The sequence below is a fragment of the Ranitomeya variabilis genome, chromosome 4 (assembly GCF_051348905.1).
Source record: "Ranitomeya variabilis isolate aRanVar5 chromosome 4, aRanVar5.hap1, whole genome shotgun sequence".
Lineage (NCBI taxonomy): Eukaryota > Metazoa > Chordata > Amphibia > Anura > Dendrobatidae > Ranitomeya > Ranitomeya variabilis.
In genome coordinates this window covers 755,762,319-755,790,153 of record NC_135235.1, presented here as the reverse complement: position 1 = coordinate 755,790,153, position 27,835 = coordinate 755,762,319, and the positions used below count along the sequence as shown (strand labels likewise).

The 27,835-nt window shown below is 43.9% G+C and overlaps 2 protein-coding genes across 2 annotated transcripts in view; both read right to left on the bottom strand.

The window, feature by feature from the left end:
• Nucleotides 1-27,835, bottom strand: part of LOC143768270 (uncharacterized) — a 459,939-nt gene that overhangs the window by 68,584 nt on the left and 363,520 nt on the right. The gene's annotated exons all lie outside the window — the stretch shown is intronic.
• LOC143766828 (uncharacterized) overlaps nucleotides 12,350-27,835 on the bottom strand; it is a 50,034-nt gene continuing 34,548 nt past the window's right edge. Inside the window, exons 2-7 of the mRNA XM_077254808.1 lie at nucleotides 25,861-26,010; nucleotides 25,552-25,731; nucleotides 25,355-25,478; nucleotides 25,174-25,271; nucleotides 24,885-24,975; nucleotides 12,350-14,171 (exon numbers count right to left, since the gene is read on the bottom strand). Of these exons, the coding sequence (XP_077110923.1) occupies nucleotides 12,733-14,171; nucleotides 24,885-24,975; nucleotides 25,174-25,271; nucleotides 25,355-25,478; nucleotides 25,552-25,731; nucleotides 25,861-25,938 (2,010 nt within the window). The 5' untranslated portion in view covers nucleotides 25,939-26,010 and the 3' untranslated portion in view covers nucleotides 12,350-12,732. The remainder of the gene's footprint in view (nucleotides 14,172-24,884; nucleotides 24,976-25,173; nucleotides 25,272-25,354; nucleotides 25,479-25,551; nucleotides 25,732-25,860; nucleotides 26,011-27,835) is intronic.

The window sequence follows — 27,835 nt, the reverse complement described above, 5'->3', positions numbered from 1 at the left end:
GGCTTCCACTATGTTAACCCAGTGTGCCGTCAGTGAGATGTACCGTCCCTGCCCACAAGCACTTGTCCACGTGTCCGTGGTTAGGTGGACTTTCCCCATAACAGCATTGTTGAGGACACGGGTAATGTTGTGGGACACATGCTGGTGTAATGCCGGTACAGCACACCGGGAGAAATAGTGGTGACTGGGGACCAAGTACCTTGGGACGCCTGCCGCCATCAGGTTGCGGAAAGCTTCCGTCTCAAAAGCCTAAAAAAATGAGGAAGTCTCGCACTCAACTTAAATCTTTTAGATTGATAGATTTAATGGTATTGGAGTAGCACTGGAAACATTTCAGCCCTTATCGAGCTTTCATCAGTCACGTGCTGTGCCTTTTAGTGTGTGTCAACCATATCTTTAGTTAGAATGCAGATCATGAATTGTGCAGTAGATGGCTGCCTTTAGATAACGTGCTGTATATTAATGGTATGCAAAATGCATAGGAGAAATGCTGTGTTTCAGTGTGTCAGGTCATACCTGGAGGGGAGCTGCCAGCATAGAAGTGGGGGCTGGAGGGAAGCCGCCTGGACGTGTGTGTTTGTTACCCTCTCTGTTACCGCTAGCGGTGGACACCGCGTCTGAGAGGGTAACAAACACACACGTCCAGGCGGCTTCCCTCCAGCCCCCACTTCTATGCTGGCAGCTCCCCTCCAGGTATGACCTGACACACTGAAACACAGCATTTCTATGCATTTTGCATACCATTAATATACACCACGTTATCTAAAGGCAGCCATCTGTTGTGAATTAGACTTTTTGGCTCCCTCTTGTGGTTACTAGTGATATTACTCTGGGAGTTTCTTCCCTCAGTTTGCACCCACCTGGGCCGTTAGTCCAGGGGTGTTGCTATATAAACTTCCTGGATCCTTAGTCCAGTGCCTGGCATCGTTGTAATCAGATCCTTTCTGTTTGCTCCTATCTGCTGGTCCCGGTTCGTGCTAAATTAAGCTAAGTCCTGCTTCTTTGTTTTTTGGGTTATTTGCTTGCTCTCATTTTTGTCCAGCTTGTACTAAATGTGATTCCTGACCTTGCTGGAAGCTCTAGGGGGCTGGTGTTCTCCCCCCGGGCCGTTAGACGGTTCGGGGGTTCTTGAATTTCCAGCGTGGATATTTTTGATAGGGTTTTTGCTGACCATATAAGTTATCTTACTATATTCTGCTATTAGCTAGTGGAAAGCTAAAAGCACAAAAAGAGGATTCAGAGATCCTCCAAAAATGAGAAAAAACAGCAAAACATGGCAGAGATGCTTACCTGCCTAGGCCTCCAAACAAATGCACTATCAGGATGCAGTGGACCCATGTGGTTAAGATGGAAAAAACACAGGTGCAGCATAACCGATGAGGCAGCCACTCACAGCCTACCAAACTAATGGAGGGGGTAGCTGCTTGGCACATTGCTGCACAAAAAAGACTTGTATGTGGTGCTGTTCACACAATGGAGATGCACAGCATCCAGGCAGGCCTAGTAGTGACACCCTTCTATTAGATCAGGCGGGCCTGCCCAGCGCTATCCAAATGCACCCCATGTGAACAGACACCACAGTTTACAAGAGAAAAATGGGCCCAACTGCACCCCGGAAAAAAGTGCAAAAAACACACAAAAAAAATGATTTTTATGTGAGGTATTAGTTGGTATTTTGGCCAAAATAAAGAAGCTCATGACCCACTATTAGCTAGTGGGCCTCTCTTTGCTAAATACCTAGCTCATTCTTACGTTTGTCTTTTCCTCTTACCTCACCGTTATTATTTGTTGGGGGCTTGTATCCAACTTTTGGGGTCTTTTCTCTGGAGGCAAGAAAGGTCTTTCTTTTCCCTTCTAGGGTTAGTTAGTTCTCCGGCTGGCGCGAGACGTCTAGAATCAACGTAGGTACGTTCCCCGGCTGCTGTTATTTGTGGTGCTAGGATTAGATATATGGTCAGCCCAGTTACCACTGCCCTATGAGCTGGTTTTTGTGTTTGCAGACTTAGTAAATATTTCTGAGACCCTCTGCCATTGGGGTCATAACAGCCATCTACTGCACAATTCATGATCTGCATTCTAACTAAAGATATGGTTGACACACACTAAAAGGCACAGCACGTGACTGATGAAAGCTCGATAAGGGCTGAAACGTTTCCAGTGCTACTCCAATACCATTAAATCTATCAATCTAAAAGATTTAAGTTTAGTGCGAGACTTCTTCATTATTTACTGTATGGTTTGGGAACCTAGTCTCTGCACCGATAATACAGCTGTGCACACGGCGTTTATATATATATATATATATCAAAAAGCCTAAAAGGCAGCATTTCTAGCGCAAGCAGAAGATAAATATTAGAATTGAGGACTGTAGCCTGTGGGGCGTTGGCTGGGTATTTCTGCTTGTGTTCCAAAGACTGGGTTATAGACAACTGAACGCTGTGCTGGGACAAGGACGTGGACGGGCTTGCTGATGGTGCTGCTTGACTGTGGGCCACAACAGGTGCAGGGCTAGAGGCATCTTCACATGCACGGTGTACTGGGGATTGGCTTCTACGTTAAACAGTGGAAGAAGCAGTGGTGTGACTAGCAGGCAGTGGTCCTGGAGCCTTGGGTTCGGGCACAAAGTCAGGTGCTTTGCTTGCATGTGCATGATCATGCTGGTGGTCAGGCTGGTTGTTTTTCTACCCCTGCTGAAGCGGGCATGGCAGGTGCTGCAAATGGCCTGTTTAGGATTATCGGCAGAGTCTTTAAAAATAGCCAGACTCGGGAAGATCTCACAGGTGGAATCGCAACTTCAGTCATGTTGGTGTTACGGGGAACGGATGCACGTCTTCTGTCTGTGGCCACAACACTGCTTCTTCCTGCTTGTTGGGGGGATATTCCTCCTTGCCCATTTGTGCTGCTGTCCTCGCTATGCATGTCCTCCTGCCAGGTTGGGTCAAACACTATGTCATCCACCACCTTGTCTTCCACATCCGCACCCTGCTCCCACACCTGACTTTCTAGCATTTGTGTTTCATCATGGTCCACGTCTTGTGACACTTTCCCACCATCGCCTTTGTGTGAACGGGGCTGGTCAAAGCTTTGGGCAGCTCTACATGAGATCTCATCTTTCCCAACTTCAAGTTGACTGGCAGAGATTTCTGAATCTTGAAATGGAAAACTGAACAGCTCTTCAGAGTGTCCAAGTGTGGGATCAGTTGTCTCAGGGCACTCGGCCTGGTGGGAGGAATGAGAATCAGAGTTAGTAATATGCGGTCCATACTCACGGCTACTCAGACTTGACCATGTGGAAGACAAGGTGGTGGTGGCTAAGTGACTGGAAGCATTAACCGCTATCCAACCAACAACCGTTACACACTGCGCTGGCTTCAATAGTGGTGTGCTGCGGTCCCCTAGAAACTGGGACAGGAAGGTCGAGCGAGAAGATGTGGGTCTTTGTTGTTGCCCACTTTCACCTTGCCCATGGCCTTGTCCTCTGGATGCACCATCAGCATCACGTCCACTTCCCCGTCCCTTGCCCCTTGCCTTAACCATTTTAAATGGACTACTGCACTATTTCAAATGCTCAGCACAAATGTCTTTATTAGTAGCGAAATAATATGTGATCAGTATGCCTGCAAATCTATGATCTTTCAAACCCAAACACCAGACAGGCCTCAGCCTGACCTAACAGACTATATTCATTTTTTTTTCTTTAAGCTAATTTATGCAAAATAGTGCTGTATAGAATTTGAGTATCACACAGCCAAAAAATAAGTACACCGGCCTCCAATGCCCAAACTTGGAGCACAGAGATATATGACGGCTGTAACGGAAATACCACACTGGCAAATCTGTGGCTTTTGAATTTTTTTGATGCGAAATAGTGCTGTATAGAATTTGACTATCACACTGCCAAAAAATAAGTACACCGGCCTCCAATGACCAAACATGGAGCACGCAGATATATGAGGCCTTTTTCGGTGAATTTAAAACACCAAAAAAAAAAAAAAAAGGGGGGGGGCACAAGGGTCGCACACACAACTATGCTACGTATGCCTGACAAACTATAACTTTTCAACAGGCCTCAGTCTGACAGAACAGACTGCATTTTTTTTTTTGGGGGGGGGGAATTTTTGGAAAAAAAAAGGAGGAAAAATAGGTATATAGACAGTAAATAAGCTGCAGCAGCAGTAGGCAGTTATGGAGCTTTGGGAGGGATGCAGTGGGAGCAATGGACGCACATACAGTGCCTGCAGGCCTTGCACTGATGTGGATATGCTGTGCCCTGCCTGCCTAGCACTGCAATATCGGGACCCACAAATTAGCCCTAAAAAGGACCTTTGGTTTCTGAGGAGTTGTGGATGTAAGAGTTGCAGACCTACACTAACTGTAAAACCACGATTCTGACAGGAACAGAATGCGGCGAGCAGGGCCGCGCCAGGTCTCTTATACTCGTGGTCGTGCAGTGATTGGCTGGGCCGTACAGCATCATCCCAACAAAGATGGCTGCGGCGTTTCATGGCCTGGCAGACAATCCCTGCACCATGATTGGGTCTCTAAAGTCCGCCAAAACTGCTGGGTGGAGACTGCAGTTACCGCCGAATAATACCGGAAATGCTCGCTGCTCGCTGAGTACCCCGATACTCGGGCGAGTAACGAGTAGTGGCAAGCACGTTCACTCATCACTATTTCTGAACTCTTCCTGAGTTCTGTTGTTTCTAAATGATTATGAACTTGTTTTCTTTGCATTATTTGAGGTCTGAAAGCACTGGGGTTTTTTATTTTGACCATTTTTCTTTGTTAGAAAAAAATACTAAATTTATTGCTTGAAAATTCTGAGACATGTCAGAAGTTTATAGAATAAAAGAACAATTTACATTTTACTCAAAAATATACCTATAAAGAGAGAAATCAGACAAACTGGACATTTTGCAGTGGTCTCTTAATTTTTGCCAGGGCTGTAAGTATAATTACAACTGTGATTTGCCAAAAATCACAGCTGACATCAAGCCCAGGGTTAGTAATAGAGAGGTGTCTATGAAACACCCCGTTTACTAACACTGTAAGTAAAAATAAAGAAACACAGACTAAAAACATGTAATTAAAATATAAAAACAGACACCCTCTTTCACCCATTTACCAAAAAAAAAAACACCTGCAGGTTCAATGAGATCCACAAGGTCCAGCGTAATCCACATCGAGGTCCCTAGAGGATCCCCTGCTCCAATACATACAGAAGCCACAGTGACATCATAAAACGTGACCCCTCCCCGTGTCCGCCGTACACACACTAAGGCCGCCGTCACACTAGCGAGTTTTACGGACATGTCCTCATGAACTGGAGCCTTGGAAAAGTTCCCACGCTCAAGTTCATATGAGGACATCCAGCAGAGGGCGCGTCACCGCAACTCAAGGCAAGTACAGATCATCCTGCTTTTCTTTCAGTACCCGGGGTTTACAGGCACGAGCGAGTGCTTTAGCGCAGCTCCTGGCTGTAAAATTATTTAACCCCTTCAGATGGATTTACATCGTGGGACGTGACAGATCATCTGAAGGTATGTATATTGTTGGTTTATTATTTTTCAGAGCGAGGGTCTTCAGGTGGATTGAGAGAGCAATAAAATATTAAAACAACCTGTGTGTTTATTTCATTAAAATACTTTTTAATAATGTGTGTGTTTTTTTAACCCTTTCATACAATTGGATTAATAATGGATAGGTGTCATAATTGACGCCTCTCCATTATTAACCCCTCTGTGACCTTAGACGTACTATCCCGTCGAGGTGACCTGGGCCTATCTGACCCTCGACGGGATAGTACGTCATACGCGATCGGCCGCGCTCACGGGGGGAGCGCGGCCGATCGCGGCCGGGTGTCAGCTGCATATCGCAGCTGACATCCGGCACTATGTGCCAGGAGCGGTCACGGACCGCCCCCGGCACATTAACCCCCGGCACACCGCGATCAAACATGATCGCGGTGTACCGGCGGTATAGGGAAGCATCGCGCAGGGAGGGGGCTCCCTGCGGGCTTCCCTGAGACCCCCGGAGCAACGCGATGTGATCGCGTTGCTCCGAGGGTCTCCTACCTCCCTCCTCGCCGCAGGTCCCGGATCCAAGATGGCCGCGGCATCCGGGTCCTGCAGGGAGGAAGGTGGCTTACCGAGTGTCTGCTCAGAGCAGACACTTGGTAAGCCTGCAGCCCTGCACAGCAGATCGTCGATCTGACAGAGTGCTGTGCACACTGTCAGATCAATGATCTGTGATGTCCCCCCCCCCCTGGGACAAAGTAAAAAAGTTTTAAAAAAAATTCCCCACGTGTGTAAAAAAAAAAATAAAAAAAATATCCTAAATAAAGAAAAAAAATATATATTATTCCCATAAATACATTTCTTTAGCTAAATAAAATAAAAAAAACAATAAAAGTACACATATTTAGTATCGCCGCGTCCGTAACGACCTGACCTATAAAACTGCCCCACTAGTTAACCCCTTCAGTAAACACCGTAAGAAAAAAAAAACGAGGCAAAAACCAACGCTTTATTATCATACCGCCAAACAAAAAGTGGAATAACATGCAATCAAAAAGACTGATATAAATAACCATGGTACCGCTGAAAACGACATCTTGTCCCGCAAAAAACGAGCCGCCATACAGCATCATCAGCAAAAAAATAAAAAAGTTATAGTCCTGAGAATAAAGCGATACCAAAATAATTATTTTTTCTATAAAATAGTTTTTATCGTATAAAAGCGCCAAAACATAAAAAAATGATATAAATGAGATATCGCTGTAATCGTACTGACCCGATGAATAAAACTGCTTTATCAATTTTACCAAACGCGGAACGGTATAAACGCCTCCCCCAAAAGAAATTCATGAATAGCTGGTTTTTGATCACTCTGCCTCACAAAAATCGGAATAAAAAGCGATCAAAAAATGTCACGTGTCCGAAAATGTTACCAATAAAAACGTCAACTCGTCCCGCAAAAAACAAGATCTCACATGACTCTGTGGACTCAAATATGGAAAAATTACAGCTCTCAAAATGTGGTAACGCAAAAAATATTTTTTGCAATGAAAAGCGTCTTTCAGTGTGTGACGGCTGCCAATCATAAAAATCCGCTAAAAAACCCGCTATAAAAGTAAATCAAACCCCCCTTCATCGCCCCCTTAGTTAGAGAAAAATAAAAAAATTTAAAAATGTATTTATTTCCATTTTCCCATTAGGGTTAGGGCTAGAGTTAGGACTAGAGTTAAGGCTAGGGTTAGGGCAAGGGCTAGGGTTGGGGCTAGGGATGGGGCTAGGGTTAGGGCTAGGGTTGGGGCTAGGGTTAGGGCTAGGGTTGGGGCTAGGTTTAGGGTTAGGGCTAGTGTTACGGCTAGTGTTAGGGCTAGTGATAGGGCTAGGGTTATTGCTAGGGCTAGGGTTGGGGCTACAGTTAGGGTTGGGGCTAAAGATAGGGTTAGGGTTTGGATTACATTTACGGTTGGGAATAGGGTTGGGTGTGTCTGGGTTAGAGGAGTGGTTAGGGTTACTGTTGGGATTAGGGTAAGGGGTGTGTTTGGATTAGGGTTTCAGTTATAATTGGGGGGGTTTCCACTGTTTAGGCACATCAGGGGCTCTCCAAACGGGACATGGCATCCGATCTGAATTCCAGCCAATTCTGCGTTGAAAAAGGAAAACAGTGCTCCTTCCCTTCAAAGCTCTCCCGTGTGCCCAAACAGGGGTTTACCCAAACATATGGGGTATCAGCGTACTCAGGACAAATTGGACATCATCTTTTGGGGTCCAATTTCTCCTGCTACCCTTGGGAAAATACAAAACTGGGGGCCAAAAAATAAGTTTTGTGGGAAAAAAAAGATTTTTTATTTTCACGGCTCTGCGTTGTAAACTGTAGTGAAACACTTGGGGGTTCAAAGTTCTCACAACACATCTAGATAAGTTCCTTGGGGGGTCTAGTTTCCGATATGGGGTCACTTGTGGGGGGTTTGTACTGTTTGGGTACATCAGGGGCTCTGCAAATGCAACGTGACGCCTGCAGACCAATCCATTTAAGTCTGCATTCCAAATGGCGCTCCTTCCCTTCCGAGCTCTGTCATGCGCCAAAACAGTGGTTCCCCCCCACATATGGAGTATCAGCGTACTCAGGACAAATTGCACAACACTTTTTGGGGTGCAATTTCTTCTCTTACCCTTGGGAAAATAAAAAATTTGGGGCGAAAAAAATCATTTTTGTGAAAAAATATGATTTTTTTTATTTTTACGGCTCTGCATTATAAACTTCTGTGAAGCACTTGGTGGGTCAAAGTGCTCACCACACATCTAGATAAGTTCCTTAGGGGGTCTACTTTCCAAAATGGTGTCACTTGTAGGGGGTTTCAATGTTTAGGCACATCAGGGGCTCTCCAAACGCAACATGGCGTCCCATCTCAATTCCAGTCAATTTTGCATTGAAAAGTCAAATGGCGCTCCTTTCCTTCCGAGCTCTGCCATGCGCCCAAACAGTGGTTTACCCCCACATATGGGGTATCAGTGTACTCAGGACAAATTGTACAACAACTTTTGGGGTCCATTTTCTCCTGTTACCCTTGGTAAAATAAAAAAAATTGGAGCTGAAATAAATTTTGTGTGAAAAAAAGTTAAATGTTCATTTTTATTTAAACATTCCAAAAATTCCTGTGAAACACCTGAAGGGTTAATAAACTTCTTGAATGTGGTTTTGAGCACCTTGAGGGGTGCAGTTTTTAGAATGGTGTCACACTTGGGTATTTTCTATCATATAGACCCCTCAAAATGACTTCAAATGAGATGTGGTCCCTAAAAAAAAATGGTGTTGTAAAAATGAGAAATTTCTGGTCAACTTTTAACCCTTATAACTCCCTAACAAAAAAAAATTTTGGTTCCAAAATTGTGCTGATGTAAAGTAGACATGTGGGAAATGTTACTTATTAAGTATTTTGCGTGACATATGTCTGTGATTTAAGGGCATAAAAATTCAAAGTTGGAAAATTGCAAAATTTTCAAAATTTTCCCCAAATTTCCATTTTTTTCACAAATAAACGCAAGTTATATCGAATAAATTTTACCACTAACAAGAAGTACAATATGTCACGAGAAAACAATGTCAGAATCGCCAAGATCCGTTGAACCGTTCCAGAGTTATAACCTCATAAAGGGACAGTGATCAGAATTGTAAAAATTGGCCTGGTCTTTAACGTGCAAACCACCCTTGGGGGGTGAAGGGGTTAAAAACGTCAGCTCGGCACACAAAAAATAAGCCTTCACCCAACCCAAGATCATGAAAAATGGAGATGCGACGGGTATCGGAAAATGGTGCAATTCTGTTATACTTTACCTAATAAAGAGTTATTTTTACTGATAAATGTTTGTTTTGGGTCGTTTATTTTCTGTTGGTATTTGGTTTATCCTATAAAACTAACATATAACATTCACACCTTGAATGCACGCATCATGTTTTTGTACAATTTGGCAATTATATAGGTTCTCCCTATAGGTGTTATTTTTGAAGGTCAACAAAATACGATTTTCCTGTAATTCATTTCTCACTGGTGTTGGCGCTTGTGTTCTTGGGGCTCTTTTGAGGTTTTTACATCACGTGAGCACTTTTTCCCAATCAGCACTGATGTCACTGTCCCCACCTTCGGACAAATCAAGCACCATGAAGCAGTCAGAGAGCAGCCGCGGCCCTGGCTTCCTGTTCTTGTTCTAAACGTCTGAAGGAAGGAACAGTGAAGCTGCTGCTGATCAGGTGCAGGGCTCGTGTGATGTAACAACCTCACATAAGCCCCGGGACAGTGAGTCTCAACACGGCTGAAGTGGAGCCATCACGCCAGGGAAGTATGAGTGTTTTATTTTAATGAGGTCAAACATAAGGAATCAGTTGACGGATCTGCCAATATGTGGCTAGTTTTCTGATTGTTTCGGATAACATGATACATGATTTTAGGTTTTTTTGTCTAGTCTCGCTTGAATATAGGTCAATATTAAATAGTCTCATGATGAGTCGCCTTTGGTGAGGACGATGAAACCCGTAGAAATGAGAGGCTTGGAGAGTGTGTGTGTATACGTCACTTCACCCCATATACTGAACTGTGGGGTACATGTTTTTTCTGTAACTTTTATATTGATATACTTGTATTATCTTAGACTGGACTAACATATACTAGTATCTAAAACAATCTTTATTAAATATTTAGACAAAAAACAACACAAAGGCCTTGAGCCTACAAAAGCATGGATTTGGTGCCATTGGTGTCACCTGCAATGAGTATGTCTTGAAGGCTGACTGTCTTTTCATCTTCCGGCATCGGCCCAGCCATCTGCTTCCTGATGAACTTGTATGATGGAAGGGAAACGCGTTGAGGTATTCATATACCATCTGGATTTCAGCTAAGGCCCCACTAATATCTTATGTTTTGGGGATAGTGCAATAAGGTATCTGAGGGAATCATTTGACTGTCCATGTGGTACTTTTTGGTGAGCGCAATACTGTTGGTATACCACTGTTGTATTAAGGTCTAAATAATCCTACTGCTGCTGATATATGGGGATGGTTTAACCCACAAATTACTATTACAGTGATTGTGCTAATTTGGTATTGGCTCAGTACTATAATATAATCTGTATATATAGTGGACTTTGTCACAGCTTTATACAATACACGAGTCTACAAATCTCCGGCAGTATTGTATAGAGCGGGATTGCATGAAGATTCGGAGTCCCCGAGGTGTGGGTCTGCAGATGCTGGCATATTTCATATGATGTGGACGTGTCCGAGATTGGCTGCTTTATGGCTGGTGGTCTTGAGTAGGATGGAAGGAGCGTATAGATGCACGGTGCCAAGGGATCCGAGGGTGTGTTTGCTGGGATATGTGGATGAGATTGGAGTGGATAACACCCTGAAGATAGCAAGTGCCAGATGGTTGTATATGGCCCGAAATATAATAGCACAAAATCGGATTAAGGACGAACCGCCTACAAGAAGAGAATTCCTCCAATATGTGAAGCAGTGTCTGATATTGGAAAAAAGGATTTATAAGAGGGAAAATAGAAATGTTTGATAAATTGTGGTCTCCGTGGCTTGAAATGGGATAGGTTCGACATATGGGATGGGTGTGATAAGGACTTGAGTTGGTGAGAACAAAATACAGTAGGAGGCTCGTTGTTCTAAATGGGATGATATTTATTCAGTATCATTGATGGTCGTGATTTGAAAAGAAAAGGGCTGTCTTGTTGGGAGGGGGCGGGATAAGTTGGGAATAATGGGGTTGGGGTATGCGGGAAAATTTGTACTGAAAACAAGAATATAACATGTAAATTGTAATTGTATTCTTAATAAAAATGTATTTGCGTTAAAAATATATAGTGGACTTCAGTAAGGATATCGTCCCTGAATACATTAAGATTTAAATGTGGGGTCTTGGTTGAGTTTCTGTCCCTATCACTCATTGTGAGTTTCCCCTGCACTTTTTGGTGTCTCCCTCTCGCCTATACTATCTCGTATTAGAGAGCAGAGAGGGTTAACAGATAAGGAAAGTGAGGGTGAGTCGATGGGAGCGGGGGCGCCATTTTGCATCATTTGCTGTAGGGTGCCAACCTCCACAGCCAGGTAGGGATGGTTTGATCAGGGGTGCTGTAAGGTTGACTGAATCTAGGCTTTATTGTGCCATCCCTTATTCATTCAGAAATCCGGTCTATTATTTTGTCTAAATCTATGGTTTTTCATCTGATTTGTTTAAATTTTCTGCCATTGGATATATATAGAATTCCTGATGAGGAGTAGGTGTACATCTCTTGGGAGATTACCTCATCAGGATTTAACCCCACCTCCCTCTCTATTTTTCTGTTTCACCATGGAATTATGTTTGTTAAATCAGAGGAGTTGTTAATTTTCGTGCACCCCACACCTATTTAGGGATCGTATAGGGTGCATCTAGGGGTAGCCGTCGGTGAGCGGGGGTGCCATTTTGCGTACAAGCTAGGGTGCCAAGTTAGGGCTTTATAGGGGTTAATACATTAGGTCTATACATTTAGTTTTTTTCAATGGCACCAAATCCATGCCTTTGCAGGCTCAAGGCCTTTGTGTTGTTTTTTGTCTAAATATTTAATAAAGTTTTTTTTAGGTATTAGTAGATGTTTTTTCTATTAGTCACTTACTGACTAACCTTCGGGGTGTGAATTATGGGTATAGTTTTACATTTGGAATTAATAAAGTTTAGTTTTATCCTTTTGTCAGCAAACATGAGGAATGAAAAGAGACAACCCATTTAAGAAGATGCAATTGTGGTTAAAACGATTTCAACATGAACATAAAAAAAGGCGTCTCCCCTACGTGACATCTCCGATGTTTATTAACAGTTGATTTCCAAGTAAAATATTTCCCACATTAAGAAAATGTAAAAGGATTCTCCTCTGTGTGACTGCACTGATGTCTGACAAGAAGCATTTTCCGGTTAAAATATTTCCCACAATCTGAACAGGAAAAAGGCAACTGCCCTGTGTGATTTCTCTGGTGACTAACAAGATGCCCTTTGTATGTAAAACATTTCCCACATTCTGAACATGAAAAAGGCTTCTCCCCTGTGTGAGTTCTATGGTGACTAACAAGATGCCATTTCTGGTAAAAACATTTCCCACATTCTGAACAGGAAAAAGGCTTCTCACCTGTGTGAGTTCTATGGTGATGAACCAAATCTGATTTTCAAGTAAAATATTTCCCACATTAAGAAAATGTAAAAGGCATCTCCTCTGTGTGCCTGCACTGATGTCCAACAAGATGCGCTTTCCGGCTAAAATATTTCCCACAATCTGAACAGGAAAAAGGCTTCTCCCCTGTGTGAGTTCTCTGGTGACTAACAAGATTCCCTTTCCGGTTAAAACATTTCCCACATTCTGAGCAGGAAAAAGGTTTCTCCCCAGTGTGAGTTCTCTGGTGACTAACACGAAGCCATTGGTTTGTAAAACATTTCCCACATTCTGAACATGAAAAAGGTTTATCTCCTATCGTGTGAGTTCTTCGGTGTCTAACAAGAAGCCCTTTGTATGTAAAACACTTCCCACATTCTGAACATGAAAAAGGCTTCTCTCCTATGTGAGTTCTTTGGTGTTCATCAAGATTCCGTTTGCAGGTAAAACATTTCCCACATTCTGAACATGAAAAAGGCTTTTCTCCTGTGTGAGTTATTTGGTGTGTAACAAGAGTCCCTTTCTGGTTAAAACATTTCCCACATTCAGAACAGGAAAAAGGCTTCTCCCCTGTGTGAGTTCTCTGGTGACAAACCAAATCTGATTTCCCTTTAAAACATTTCCCACATTCTGAACAGGAAAAAGGCTTCTCACCTGTGTGAGTTCTCTGATGACTAACAAGATTTCCTTTCCGGTTAAAACATTTCCCACATTCTGAGCAGGAAAAAGGTTCCTCCCCAGTGTGAGTTCTCTGGTGACTAACAAGAAGCCATTTGTTTGTAAAACATTTCCCACATTCTGAACATGAAAAAGGTTTATCTCCTGCCGTGTGAGTTCTTCGGTGTCTTACAAGATGCCCTTTGTATGTAAAACACTTCCCACATTCTGAACATGAAAAAGGCTTCTCTCCTGTGTGAGTTCTTTGGTGTTCATCAAGATTCTGTTTGCAGGTAAAACATTTCCCACATTCTGAACATGAAAAAGGCTTTTCTCCTGTGTGAGTTATTTGGTGTGTAACAAGAGTCCCTTTCTGGTTAAAACATTTCCCACATTCAGAACAGGAAAAAGGCTTCTCCCCTGTGTGAGTTCTATGGTGATTAACCAAATATGATTTCCATTTAAAACATTTCCCACATTCTGAACAGGAAAAAGGCTTCTCCACTGTGTGAATTCTATGGTGAGTAACAAGCAGTGATTTATGTGTGAAACATTTCCCACAGTCTGAACATGAAAATGTTTTCTTTGCTTTAGGAGCAGTTTGTTTTTTAATGCCAATTTTGTGACTTTTATTTTCCTTAGTAGTCGATAATGAATCAGAAGATGGGACCTGGGATGACAGATCTTTGCTGTGAATAGATGATGCTATATCTGGAGTAACAGCAATCACTTCAGTTGTATCTTGTAGGATCTCAAGATCATTAGATTTAAAAATTGAAGGTGTCAGCTGTCCCTCTGATTTCCTGGTACAGTCATCTGCTAAGATAATAAAAACAATTTTTTTTTAACAAAATATCCTTAAGTTTTATATTTTTGAATATTTCTACTTAAACTGGCCATAAAAATGGCAAGCTATGTAAAAAAACTTTAATTATTTACCAAAACAATGACAGTTCACAGACTAATAGAAGACCTTGTTGGATGAGCCAGTAGTGCATGGTGTTCAACTGTTTGTTCATTCTGACTTCCAAATATTGAATAAAAAGAAACCAATCAATGTTATGTAGGCGAAAATAATACCAATTCTCATTTCACAAAAAACAAGTCCCCACTCAGGTACATTATCTGTCAATGGAAAAACAGAGGTTCCCACACTATTAGTGGCTCAAAGGCTGTTGCAAAGCATCAGAGTTTCGATAAACCAATCCAGCAAAATCCGCTCTCACTTCTGAGTCTTGCAATGTGCTCAAACAACATTTAGGATCCCTGTATTTAGCAATATTATAGCGTGAAAAATCCACTTAATTTGCGGTGTAGGTCTCCTGGAGCACAATCTGGGCACTATGTGCTGGGTAATAAAATGACAAATGTGTCATTTTCACTCTCCAACATCCACTTCGTGCTAATTTACAGAAAGTGGCTGTGGAATCAAAATATTCATATCTCCTGCACACGTAGTCAAAATTGTTGGTACCTCTCGTTTAATGACAGAAAAACACACAATGTTCAAAGAAATAACTTCAATCTGACAAAAGTAATAAATCAAAAATCTATGAAAATGAACAAATGAAAGTCAGACATTGCTTTTCAACCATGCTTCCACAGAAATAAAAAAAATAAAACTCATGAAATAGGCCTGGACATAAATGATGGAACCCTCAACTTAACCGCTTTGTGACCGCCAACGGTAGATAAGCATTGACGCTAGAATGGCTTTGTGCAGCGCTGTTTGTCTACAGTCAGCGGTTTTTGTGCTCATCGGGACCCCCACATACCTTATAACATGGGGATTCTAGCGCACAACACTTCCTGTGACCCCCAACGTAATCGAGACCTGATTGGTTCAGGTCCTGATGACATCAGCGTTACACCAGTGAAACAAATCACTAGGAAAGTTTGTTGTAGCAACGAACTTTCCCACGCAATCTGCCTCATAAAAATGCTGTTTCTCCTCAGATCTCCTGTCAGTGAGAGATTAGAGGAGAAAAAGTGTTACAAGTGCTGCTGGCAGCAGCTGTGTCAGTCAGCGATCTGGTTATAAAGTAAAAAAAAAAACAGAAAAGCCAGGTTAGGGTTAGGGCTAGTGTTGGGGCTAAAGTTAAGGTTACTGTTAGGGTAAAGTTAGGGTTAGTGCTATAGTTAGGGTTAGTGTCGGGGCTAAAGTTAGGGTTACTATTAGGCTAAAGTTAGGGTTAGGGTTACTGTTAGGTTAAAGTTAGGGTTATTGTTAGGGTTAGGGATACTGTTAGGCTAAAGTTAGAGTTTATTCTAAAGTTAGGGTGGGGCTAAAGAATTAGGCTTTTCTCAATTGTCTCCCCAATAATTTGGTCACATCAGTCATGTCACGTCAGAGTTTTCTATTTCCGAAAAAAAAAAAAGCGTAAAATGGCCTGTCAGTATTATAGTGCAGAGGAGGCTTATGCACTTTTATGTTCTGACAGCGAAGAAAGTGCAGTGTCAGATGGCAATGTGGATTTTGAGGGCTTTAGTAGCAGCGACAGTGATAGCTCAGAAATAAGCAGTGATTTTGGTCCATCCTCACACACAAGGACCAGTACAACAAGCAGGACAAATAGCGCTTCTGGAGAAATGTCTCCAATTCAGGGAACAATGCCCAGTACTAGCGCTGTCCCTAGTGCTCGTGAGTTGGTGCACATTAATTTCCAAGGGGCTTTGGCTCTTGATGTAGCATTTCACAGATGGGAGGCTTCGGATTCGGCTACTCCATTCATCCCTAATTTTAATGCCATTCCTGGTATAAATGTGGAGGTGGAAAATTTTGGACCAGTTAATTTTTTTTAAATTCGCTTCTGACCGATAGCTTGCTAGAGCATATTATCCTACAAACAAATTTATATATGCCCCAATTCATCAGCCAGAATCCACGATCCTATTATGCTAGGTCAAATTTATGGACACATCTAATGTCCTAGAAATAAAAAAAATTTTAAGACTTACATTCGCTATGGGGCTTGTTAAAAAAACAAACAAAAACAAAACGAGCATATTGACCCAACCGCCCTGTTCAAAGCCACCCCAATGTTTTCTGCCATTCTTCCTACGACCCATTATGAAAATGCTCATGAGATTTTGGCATTTTAATGACAACAGTCAATGCCTGCCCAGAGATGCCCCAGAACATGACATACTATTCAAAATCAGACCCATCATCGAAGACTTGACAGAAAAGTTCTTAAAGGTTTACACCCCAACAGAAAACATTTCCATACAAGAACCCCCACACCGACTCACGATGTGAGGGGCGCACTCTGCACCCCAGAGCTTCCAGCAAGCAAGAAAATCACATATAAGCAAGCTGGACTGAACTCATCATATAGTGAGAAACATTTTCAGGGAAACAATGAGCAAACATGAACAAGCAAGACTTAGCTTCTCCAGGAGGAGACAGGTCACAAGGGAAGTCCAAGAGAGATCAAACCAGTACTGAATACAACGACAGCTGGCAAAAAGTAAAGGTCCAGGTGGAGTTAAATAGGAGCCAGAGTGGCAGAAAACCAGGCAGCTGGAACCCAGATACAGACCAGCCGTAACGCTAAAGGCCACCAGAGGGAGCCCAAGAACAGAACTCACACAGTACCACTCATGACCACAGGAGGGACCCCCTAAACGGAATTCACAACAGTACCCCCCCTTGAGGAGGGGTCACCGAACCCTCACCAGAGCCCCCAGGACGATCAGGACGAGCCAAATGAAAGGCACGAACCAAATCGGCCGCATGGACATCAGAGGCGACAACCCAGGAATTATCCTCCTGACCATAGCCCTTCCACTTAACCAAATACTGAAGCTTCCGTCTCGAAATACGAGAATCCAAGATCTTCTCTACCACATACTCCAATTCTCCCTCGACCAACACCGGAGCAGGAGGATCAACAGAAGGAACCACAGGCACCACATACCTCCGCAATAATGACCGATGGAACACATTATGAATGGCAAACAATGCTGGGAGGTCCAAACGAAATGACACAGGGTTGAGGATTTCTAAAATCTTATAAGGACCAATGAAACGAGGCTTGAACTTAGGAGAGGAAACCTTCATAGGAACATAACGAGAAGACAACCATACCAAATCCCCCACACGAAGTCGGGGACCCACACAGCGACGGCGGTTGGCAAAGCGCTGAGCCTTCTCTTGTGACAATGTCAAATTGTCCACTACGTGGTTCCAAATCTGCTGCAACCTATCCACCACAGAATCCACCCCAGGACAGTCAGAAGGCTCAACCTGACCCGAGGAAAAATGAGGATGAAAACCAGAATTACAAAAAAACGGCGAAACCAAAGTAGCAGAACTAGCCCGATTATTAAGGGCGAACTCAGCCAATGGCAAAAAAGTCACCCAATCATCCTGATCAGCAGAAACAAAACATCTCAGTTAAGTTTCCAAGGTCTGATTAGTTCGTTCGGTTTGGCCATTCGTCAGAGGATGGAAGGCCAACGAAAAAGACAAATCAATGCCCATCTTAGCACAAAAGGACCGCCAAAATCTGGACACGAACTGGGATCCTCTGTCAGACACAATGTTCTCCGGAATACCATGCAAACGAACCACATTCTGAAAAAACAGTGGAACCAAATCGGAGGAGGAAGGCAGCTTAGGCAAGGGCACCAAATGGACCATTTTAGAAAAACGATCACAAACCACCCAGATGACAGACATCCTCTGAGAGACTGGAAGATCCGAAATAATATCCATGGAAATATGCGTCCAGGGCCTCTTCGGGACAGGCAAAGGCAAAAGCAAGCCACTGGCACGAGAACAGCAAGGCTTGGCCCGAGCACAAATCCCACAGGACTGCACAAAGGAACGCACATCCCGCGACAAAGAAGGCCACCATAAGGACCTAGCCACCAGACCCCTGGTACCAAAAATCCCAGGATGACCCGCCAACACCGAAGAATGAACCTCGGAAATGACTCTACTGGTCCATCTATCTGGGACAAACAGTCTCTCTGGTGGACAACGGTCAGGTCTATTGGCCTGAAATTCCTGCAGCACCCGTCGCAAATCGGGGGAGATGGCAGACAAAATCACCCCCTCTCTGAGGATACCAGCCGGCTCAGAAACTCCTGGAGAGTCAGGCACAAAACTCCTAGAAAGGGCATCAGCCTTCACGTTCTTTGAACCCGGAAGGTATGAAACCACGAAATCAAAACGGGAGAAAAATAGCGACCATCGAGCCTGTCTAGGATTTAACCGCTTGGCAGACTTGAGATAAGTCAAATTCTTGTGATCCGTCAAGACCTACACACGATGTTTGGCTCCCTCAAGCCAATGTCCCCACTCCTCAAATGCCCACTTCATTGCCAACAACTCCCGATTACCAACATCATAATTCCGCTCGGCAGGCGAAAACTTTCTTGAAAAGAAAGCACATGGCCTCATCACAGAGCCATCAGAGCTTCTCTGCAACAAGACAGCCCCTGCTCCAATCTCAGAAGCATCAACCTCGACCTGAAAGGGAAGAGAGACATCGGGCTGGCGCAAGACAGGAGCTGAAGAAAACCGACGTTTCAGCTCCTGAAAGGCCTCCACAGCCGCAGGGGACCAATTCGTCACATCAGAACCCTTTTTGGTCAAATCCGTCAAAGGTTTAACCACACTAGAAAAATTTGTGATGAAGCGACGGTAAAAATTAGCAAAGCCCAGGAACTTCTGAAGACTCTTCACTGATGTAGGTTGAGTCCAGTCATAAATAGCCTGGACCTTGACTGGATCCATCTCAAAAGTAGAAGGAGAAAAAATAAAGCCCAAAAAGGAAACCTTCTGGACTCCGAAGAGACATTTAGAGCCCTTCACAAACAAGGCATTGGCACGCAGGACCTGAAATACCATCCTGACCTGCTTCACATGAGATTCCCAATCATCAGAAAAGACCAAAATATCATCCAGGTACACAATCATAAACCTATCCAGATACTCTCGGAAGATATCGTGCATGAAGGACTGGAACACGGAAGGTGCATTAGAAAGCCCAAAAGGCATCACCAAGTACTCAAAATGGCCTTCGGGCGTATTAAATGCTGTTTTCCATTCATTCCCCTGCTTAATACACACAAGGTTATACGCACCACGAAGATCTATCTTGGTGAACCAACTGGACCCCTTAATCCGAGCAAACAGATCCGACAATAATGGCTAAGGATACTGAAATTTGACCGTGATTTTATTTAGAAGACGGTAATCTATACAAGGTCTCAGAGAACCATCCTTCTTGGCCACAAAAAAGAATCCTGCACCAAGAGGGGAGGAGGATGGACGAATATGTCCCTTCTCCAAAGACTCCTTTATATAACTCCGCATCGCGGCATGTTCTGGTACAGACAAATTAAAAAGTCGTCCCTTAGGGAACTTACTACCAGGAATCAAATTTATAGCATAATCACAATCCCTATGAGGAGGTAGAGCACTGGATTTGGGCTCATCAAATACATCCTGGTAGTCCGACAAAAACTCAGGGACCTCAGAAGGAGTGGAAGAAGCAATTGACACCAAAGGAGCATCGCCATGAATCCCCTGGCAACCCCAACTTGACACAGACATAGCTTTCCAATCCAGGACTGGATTATGAGCCTGCAACCATGGCAGACCCAACACGACAACGTCATGCAAATTATGTAGCACAAGAAAGCGAATCACCTCCTGATGTGCAGGAGTCATGCACATGGTCACTTGAGTCCAGTACTGAGGTTTATTCTTGGCCAATGGTGTAGCATCAATTCCCTTTAGTGGAATAGGGAACTGCAAAGGCTCCAAGACAAATCCACAGCGCCTGGCAAATGACAAATCCATCAAATTCAGGGCAGCACCTGAATCCACAAAAGCCATAACCGAATAGGATGACAGAGAGCAAATCAAAGTAACAGACAAAATGAATTTAGGCTGTACAGTACCAATGGTGACAGACTTACCAAACCTGTTTGTGCGCTTAGAGCATTCTGAGATAACATGAGCAGAATCACCACAGTAGAAGCACAACCCATTCTGACGTCTGTGATTTTGCCGTTCAATTCTGGTCAGAATCCTGTCACATTGCATAGACTCAGGCTTCTGCTCAGAAAATACCGCCAGATGGTGCACAGGTTTGCGCTCCCGCAAACGCCGATCAATCTGAATAGCCAAAGACATTGACTCATTCAGACCCGCAGGCATTGGGAACCCCACCATAACATCCTTAAGGGTCTCAGAAAGACCCTTTCTGAAAATCGCTGCCAGGGCACACTCATTCCATTGAGTGAGCACAGACCATTTCCTGAACTTCTGACAGTAAACCTCTGCTTCATCCTGACCCTGAGAGAGAGCCAGCAAAACCTTTTCAGCCTGGTCTACTAGATTAGGCTCCTCATAAAGCAATCCAAGCGCCAGGAAAAACGCATCCACATTTAGCAATGCAAGATCTCCTGGCGCCAGGGAGAATGCCCAATCTTGAGGGTCGCCACGTAACAAAGAAATAATAATTTTAACTTGCTGAACTGGGTCACCAGAGGAACGAGGTCTCAGAGAAAGGAATAACTTGCAATTATTTTTGAAGTTCAAAAACCTAGATCTATCTCCAGAGAACAACTCAGGAATCGGTATTTTAGGCTCTGACATAGGACTGTGAACAACATAATCCTGGATGCTTTGTACCCTTGCAGTGAGATGATCCACACTAGAGGACAGACTCTGAATGTCCATATCTGCAGCTGAATTCTGAACCACCCAGAGATTAAGGGGAGGAGAGAGGCTAGACACACTGCAGAGGAAAAAAAAATGAACTCAAGGCTTCTCTTATCCCTCTTTTGCGATGCATTAACACTTTACGGGCCAGCTGTACTGTTATGATCCTGGTGTTAAGGATAACCAAACTGACCTGATAAGTAAACCAGAATATCGGACTAGCTCTGGGGATGTGGGAACTTTACTGACCGCAACCCTGATCCTATCCACACACACTAAAGGCAGCCGTGGAGCGTTTCCTAAAAACCTAGACGCCTCTTCACAGCCTGAGAAACTAGCTACCCCTAGAGAGAAAGCAAGCCTCACTTGCCTCAGAGAAAACCCCAAAGTTTAGACAGCCCCCCACAAATAATAACGGTGAGTGAAGGGGAAAACACAAACGTTGAAATGAAACAGGTTTTAGCAAATGAGGCCCGCTAATACTAAATAGTCAGAAGATAGCATTTTGTACTGACCGCACAGATTCCTTGCTATCAAAAATTATCCACGCAGAGAATACAAGAACCCCCACACCGACTCACGATGTGAGGGGCGCACTCTGCACCCCAGAGCTTCCAGCAAGCAAGAAAATCACATATAAGCAAGCTGGACTGAACTCATCATATAGTGAGAAACATTTTCAGGGAAACAATGAGCAAACATGAACTAGCAAGACTTAGCTTCTCCAGGAGGAGACAGGTCACAAGGGAAGTCCAAGAGAGATCAAACCAGTACTGAATACAACGACAGCTGGCAAAAAGTAAAGGTCCAGGTGGAGTTAAATAGGAGCCAGAGTGGCAGAAAACCAGGCAGCTGGAACCCAGATACAGACCAGCCGTAACGCTAAAGGCCACCAGAGGGAGCCCAAGAACAGAACTCACACAGTACCACTCATGACCACAGGAGGGAGCCCGGAAACGGAATTCACAACAGAGTCCCTTGTAAAATTCAAAGGAAGACTGCACCTCAAGCAATTTATTCATCTAAGAGGGCAAGGTTTGGAATAAAGCACTCATTCCAGCAACTGAAACAAGAAAAAAACCCCAGAGAAGATGTCGTGTATGATCCAAGAGAGGAATGAGGCATGATACCCGCTATTATTGCCCACAATGCCCATCATTGCCAGCCTATTGCCTCCATGGCTGATTTATAATCTTCCACACAGAACAACGTTTTTAGACTGTTTTGACATTCAAGCATTTGGTTTATTTAGTGACAGACACATCTGAGTAGAGCTGACTTAACAATTTCCAGGGGTAGGTGGGGGATGACTCCAGAGACACAAGCTGGGCACAATATATTGGGCACTACAATGACATTTTTGCAATTTTTGCTCCAAGGCTATTTGCAAACGTCAGGATTTCTTGCAGAAATTTCCTGAACAAAACGGGACATTTTCTGCAAGAAATCCGCATGCGGTTTTTTTTTCGCGTTTTTCTCGCGGTTTTTGCGCTTTTTTTGCGTTTTTTCCGGAGGTTCCCAATACAGTAATATGGTGGGAAATCCGCAAAATTAATGAACATGCTGCGTTTTTTACCGCGATGTGTTTTTTTCATGGAAAAAAAAATGCAACATATGCACAAAAATTGCGGAATGCATTATAAATTATGGGATGCATATGTATGCGTTTTTTAAGTGTTTTTATCGTGTTTTTATAGCGAAAAAACACAAAAAATCCTGAACGTGTGCACACAGCCTGAAACTTCCACTACGTGTTTCTGGAAATCATCCATGTAGTGAAAATGGTCACTACATCTATAGATGAATTCCCAGAGGGGTGTCATTTCCAAAATGGGGTCACTTCAGGGGGGATTCTGTTATTCTGGCACTTAGTGGCTCTCCAAAGAAAAAAATGGTGCCTGATTAAGAACACAAAACTGGCTGCGGGAAGAGGTTAAATCAGAGGATTTGGGACACTACTGTAATCAAAAACTGACTATAGACAATAACATCTACTGAAATGATTAAACTGAACAGTCTCAAGAAGAAATATTACACATTTAAAGAGAACTGTGAATATTAGTGCAGAGCGGAGATGTCTTAAAGGGAACCTGTCAGCAGGATTGTGCTCAGTGACTACAGACACTGTCAGGTCAGTGCCGTTATACTAATTACACTGATACCTGGTGATGAAATCCGTCTTGTTGTTGTTGTTTAATCTGTATATGTAGTTTTCAGTTAATGAGATTCTCGTGATCTGGGGCGGGGCTGTGGGCGGGGCTTGGTGTTGTGGGCTGGGCTTTGTGATGCTGTGGGCGGGGCATTATGTGATGCTGTGGGCGGCTGGTAGGTGGGGCTTTATGTGGAGCTCTTGGGCGGGGCTTTATGTGGTGATCTGATTACATATGCATCTGTATTGGCTTAGGACAGGTCGCTGATCCCTTACTTGTGAAACAACACCGTGAGCACAGCTACGAAGTGGTGCTATAGTTAGGCTCCCACGCCATATACTTAATCAACATAAAACTTAGCACTCAACTTAGGATGCTGGAACAGAAGAATTTATTTTGCAGTATACTCAAAACGTTTCGGTTCAACATGAACCTTCTTCAGTTACGTATACGGAATACACGTGATGAATGGGGCCGGAAGTCAGTGGGCCACGCAAATTCTATGCTGGGGGAACACAGCCGAGGTATGCAGAGAGAAGTGCTTTAGAAGAGCGAGGTGTAGGCGTGAATGCCGCCAGACGCGGAGTCCACCGCTAGACTAGCGCATAGTGGAAGGCTCCCAAACTGACCTGTCAAGGGGATTTCCACCTGTTTTCAGGCTGCCTGACTCCAGCTACACCTGTTACCAGTACCCAGGACTGAGGCTGAATACCATCTCAGTAAACCAGGTAAAGACTGTAACCATGTGTCCTCCAATTATTTGCGGCATTCACCATCCCTGCCAAATACACTGAGAGCCCTGGGGACACCGCTTCACCTGTGGGAAGTGACACCATCTTTGCTGCAGCACCATTGCCCCCAGAGGACCCCTTTAAAGAGCATTGGTCACCTCTGACCGAGAACACATCCCTTTAAGTAACGGACCCGGTACTGAGCACCCCACGGCCCTGTCGGGCAACTCAAATCCATGAAACCAGGGCTGGAGCCAACACATCTCCTGCAGGCGGGAATAAATGTATATTACAGGCATCAGCCACGCACAACTCAAGAGATATATCATGGCACCGGCGTGATGTGTTTATGTAGATTATCACAATCCTCCTTGAAGTTAGTCGGTTTTAATAAAAATTGAAAAGTCAGGATAAAGGGAAACTCTGTTATTGTCCAGAAATTCACACTTGGCCTCACTGCACATTTAATGCTGTCGATCATAAAAGTGAAGTTTGGCCAGAAAGACTGGACCTGGTCTTGTAGGGACCATATGGTCACATTCAGGAGCACAGAAGGGAGAGAAGGGAGACTCATCCGATAAGATCTCAGGGTTTTAGGAAGCCAACAGCATCATTACCCTCCGCTTTCTCTTACAGGCCCATCATCATATTGTTCTTCAAGTGATTTTCTATCTTGTCAGCACATTCTACGTACGCTGTCATTTGGCTTTGTAGTTCACAGATCTGGGCAGGTAACAGCGTCTCCTAAACCCAGGGGGTAGGTGGATCTACCAGGTTGTAAGTTCTATAGAAAAGGGCTTTCAATCACCAAAGTCATTTGAACACTTTTGGGTGGAGGAGAATGTTGTGATCTAGAGGCAAAATGGTGATCATGGTAATACGGCATAACTACACCACCGATAAAGCAGCCACAGCCAGTGACTGAGAAGAATCTGTGACTTCTCTGCATTTAATGGATACTCCTCACCTGGGTAGTCATATGTGGTAATTTCCTCTTTACACCACTCATCCCCCCTCACATATGTCTCTGTAGTATTAATGTGGGTCAGATCTTCACCCTGAAACAAATATTATAAAAGTCACCGACAGATGGAGAAGTCACATCTGTGATCAGCTCTAATCCTGCCATCTCCACCGTTCTCATTACACAAGTATAAAACATATAATACTGGTGGATAAAACAAGACTGAGCACAAGACCTTCACCGGCATCTACACATCATAGGGGAGATCTCCTGACACCTTCTCTCCATCTACCTGATGATCCTGAGGAGCATTGGGATCTTCTGGTTTACAGTCCTGTGGAAGAAGAGGACGGGGACATCTCTCTGGTGTTGTCCTCTTACTGGATAGATCTGGAGGAAACACATACAGGGACTGAATTCATTCTTTACATACAGATAATTATAGGCCGTGTGTATTTAGTCCTGTCTATTACCTGGAGATGTGAGGGGCTGGGGAACCTCCATTATGACATTCTTGTACAGATCTCTATGTCCTTCTAAATACTCCCACTCCTCCATGGAGAAATAGACAGCGACATCCTGACATCTTATAGGAACCTGACACATACAATAATACCGTCATCCCCCGATCCCTTCATAGTGTTACTGTATAATGTCCCAGCAGTGTCACCTCTCCAGTCAGCAGCTCAATCATCTTGTAGATGAGTTCTAGGATCTTCTGGTCATTGATGTCCTCATGTATCAGGAGGTGAGATGGAGGCCCCGTGATTGGGCTCAGGGGTCTTGCCCTTCCCTCAGACACAGGGACCTGACAGCGATCACTAGAGGTCTTCTTCACCACTGTGTAATCCTGGTAATGGAGAGACACATTAATAAATCTCACTACAGACATTTCCAGAGTCCTCACCTCTCCAGTTCTGTCCATCTGTTATTGCCATAGATAAGAATGATGTAATGTGACGTCATCAGAATCTCTCACCTCTCCAGTAAGCCGGAAGAGGATCTCTAGGGTGAGATGCAATATCCTGTCCGCCATCTTGTCTCTGTCCATATCCATCTTTGATGGGTAAATCAGGAAAATTTTCTTTTGTAGAAGATCTTCACTGAGAGGATCCGATATTGTAGAGACCTGAATGAGAAGATGAGCCGATGTAACATCATAAGAATCCTGTAATAACACAATTACTGGAGATAATAAGGGAAACATATGAGGAGATTTATTATTTTACAGTATTTAGTTTCCTTCTTTACGTCTACTAATAAATCCTATATATTTAGGCCACAGACAACAAGCAGTTTCTTCCTCGGAGTCGGCAGCTGAATACGTTCCTCATAGACTCATCTCCCATAACGCTAATTCTCGTCTCGTTTACCGACCCTGGAATCGGCATTAGCAATACTGCAGGAGATATTCATTACACGTGACATGAGAATAACTACTTCATAATGAGGACGACATCTTCATCTTCTACTACGGCTCTAGAAACATATTTGGCCAGAGTCGGTCACTGACTCCATCACCGCCGGCCGTCTGTATGAAGGTTTCCAGTCTTCCCCGCACTGTAATCTTCTATCACGTTAGATCTCAGCTGATTCACACACAGAAGTTTGAGGATTTTAGAAAAACTTTTCTGTTTCCACAATCAACGTGGACAGAAATGATCTGATCCCAAAGTCTCCATGTATGGGGTTTATTTCTGGCCTTAGGCTTTCTTGTATTACAAGAAAAACACCAGAATAAAAAAACAGATATTAAAATGTTTCTAAAGAAAATTGGCTCCAACAATTCTTGTAAAAAGAAAAAAAAAACATGGAAAAAGTAGAAGACACATTTTATAATTTTTAACATGTTAAACATTTATTATAAAAAGAAATTAATCTTTTTGTGCACCAGAACATAGATGTACATGTGGCACCCCAGGAGTTCAGGTACCACAGTGATGTTGCCTTCCTCTCGGGGATGGATCCCTTTGGCAGGTAAGCCGTACATGCAACACATTCTGACTCCAGGCCAGAAGGGGGAGCTCTAAACCCAGTTTTATGGAAGCTTCCCTCAATATACACCCTGGTCTCGAGGAGGAGTTATTTAGTCTGGCAGAGACAAGAGACAGGGAAGGAGCACAGATGATTGATCCGAAGCTAAAGGAGGGCTGCGATTAGGTCTCCTGAAAGCTAGAGCCCGAGGCTGTGTAGAACTGCAAATCCCACAGCAGAACCGGAGGGCATAGGACTTTACGTAAATAGCCCACACCACACCTGAGGTACAGCAGCATTATGGAGCCCGGAAGTCACCGTGCAAAGATACTTCAGAGGAACGGCTCAAGCTACCTACCATGCAGGCACTGTCCCAGGACAGGAGAGAATAAGGACCTTGCTAAGACACTACAGGTAACAAGGCAATAATAAACCAGCGCAAAGTGGAAGGCTCCCAAACTGACTTGTTAAATGAGTATCCACCTCTCTTCAGGCTGCCTGGACTTCATCTACACCTATTGCTGGTACCCTGGACTGTGGCCTGTTATCATAAGTAAACCAGGTAAAGACTGAAACCCTGTGTCCTCCGTTTATTTACTGGCAACCCACCATCCTTGCCCACTACACTGGGAGCCCTGGGAACCCCTCTTCACCTGTGGGAAGCATCACCATCTTGCTGCAGTAACATCACCCCAGAGGACCCCTTTAAGCAGCGTCAGTCACCTCTGACCGAGAACCACAGGTGGCGTCACAAATACAGACTTTATTAAACCCTTTAAAGACCTATCCCTTTTTAGCTCGAGTGCCCAGGGCACAGACCGTGTCACAGGCACCGTGACATCTCCTTTAAGTGCAACCGGACCCGGTAACGAGTACCCAAAGCCCTATCGGGCGACTCAACTTTGGCGTCATGAACAGGATTACGTGCCCTGGCATCGCCAGGTACTGTGTACCAGAGACTGTGACACTTGTCCTGTAAG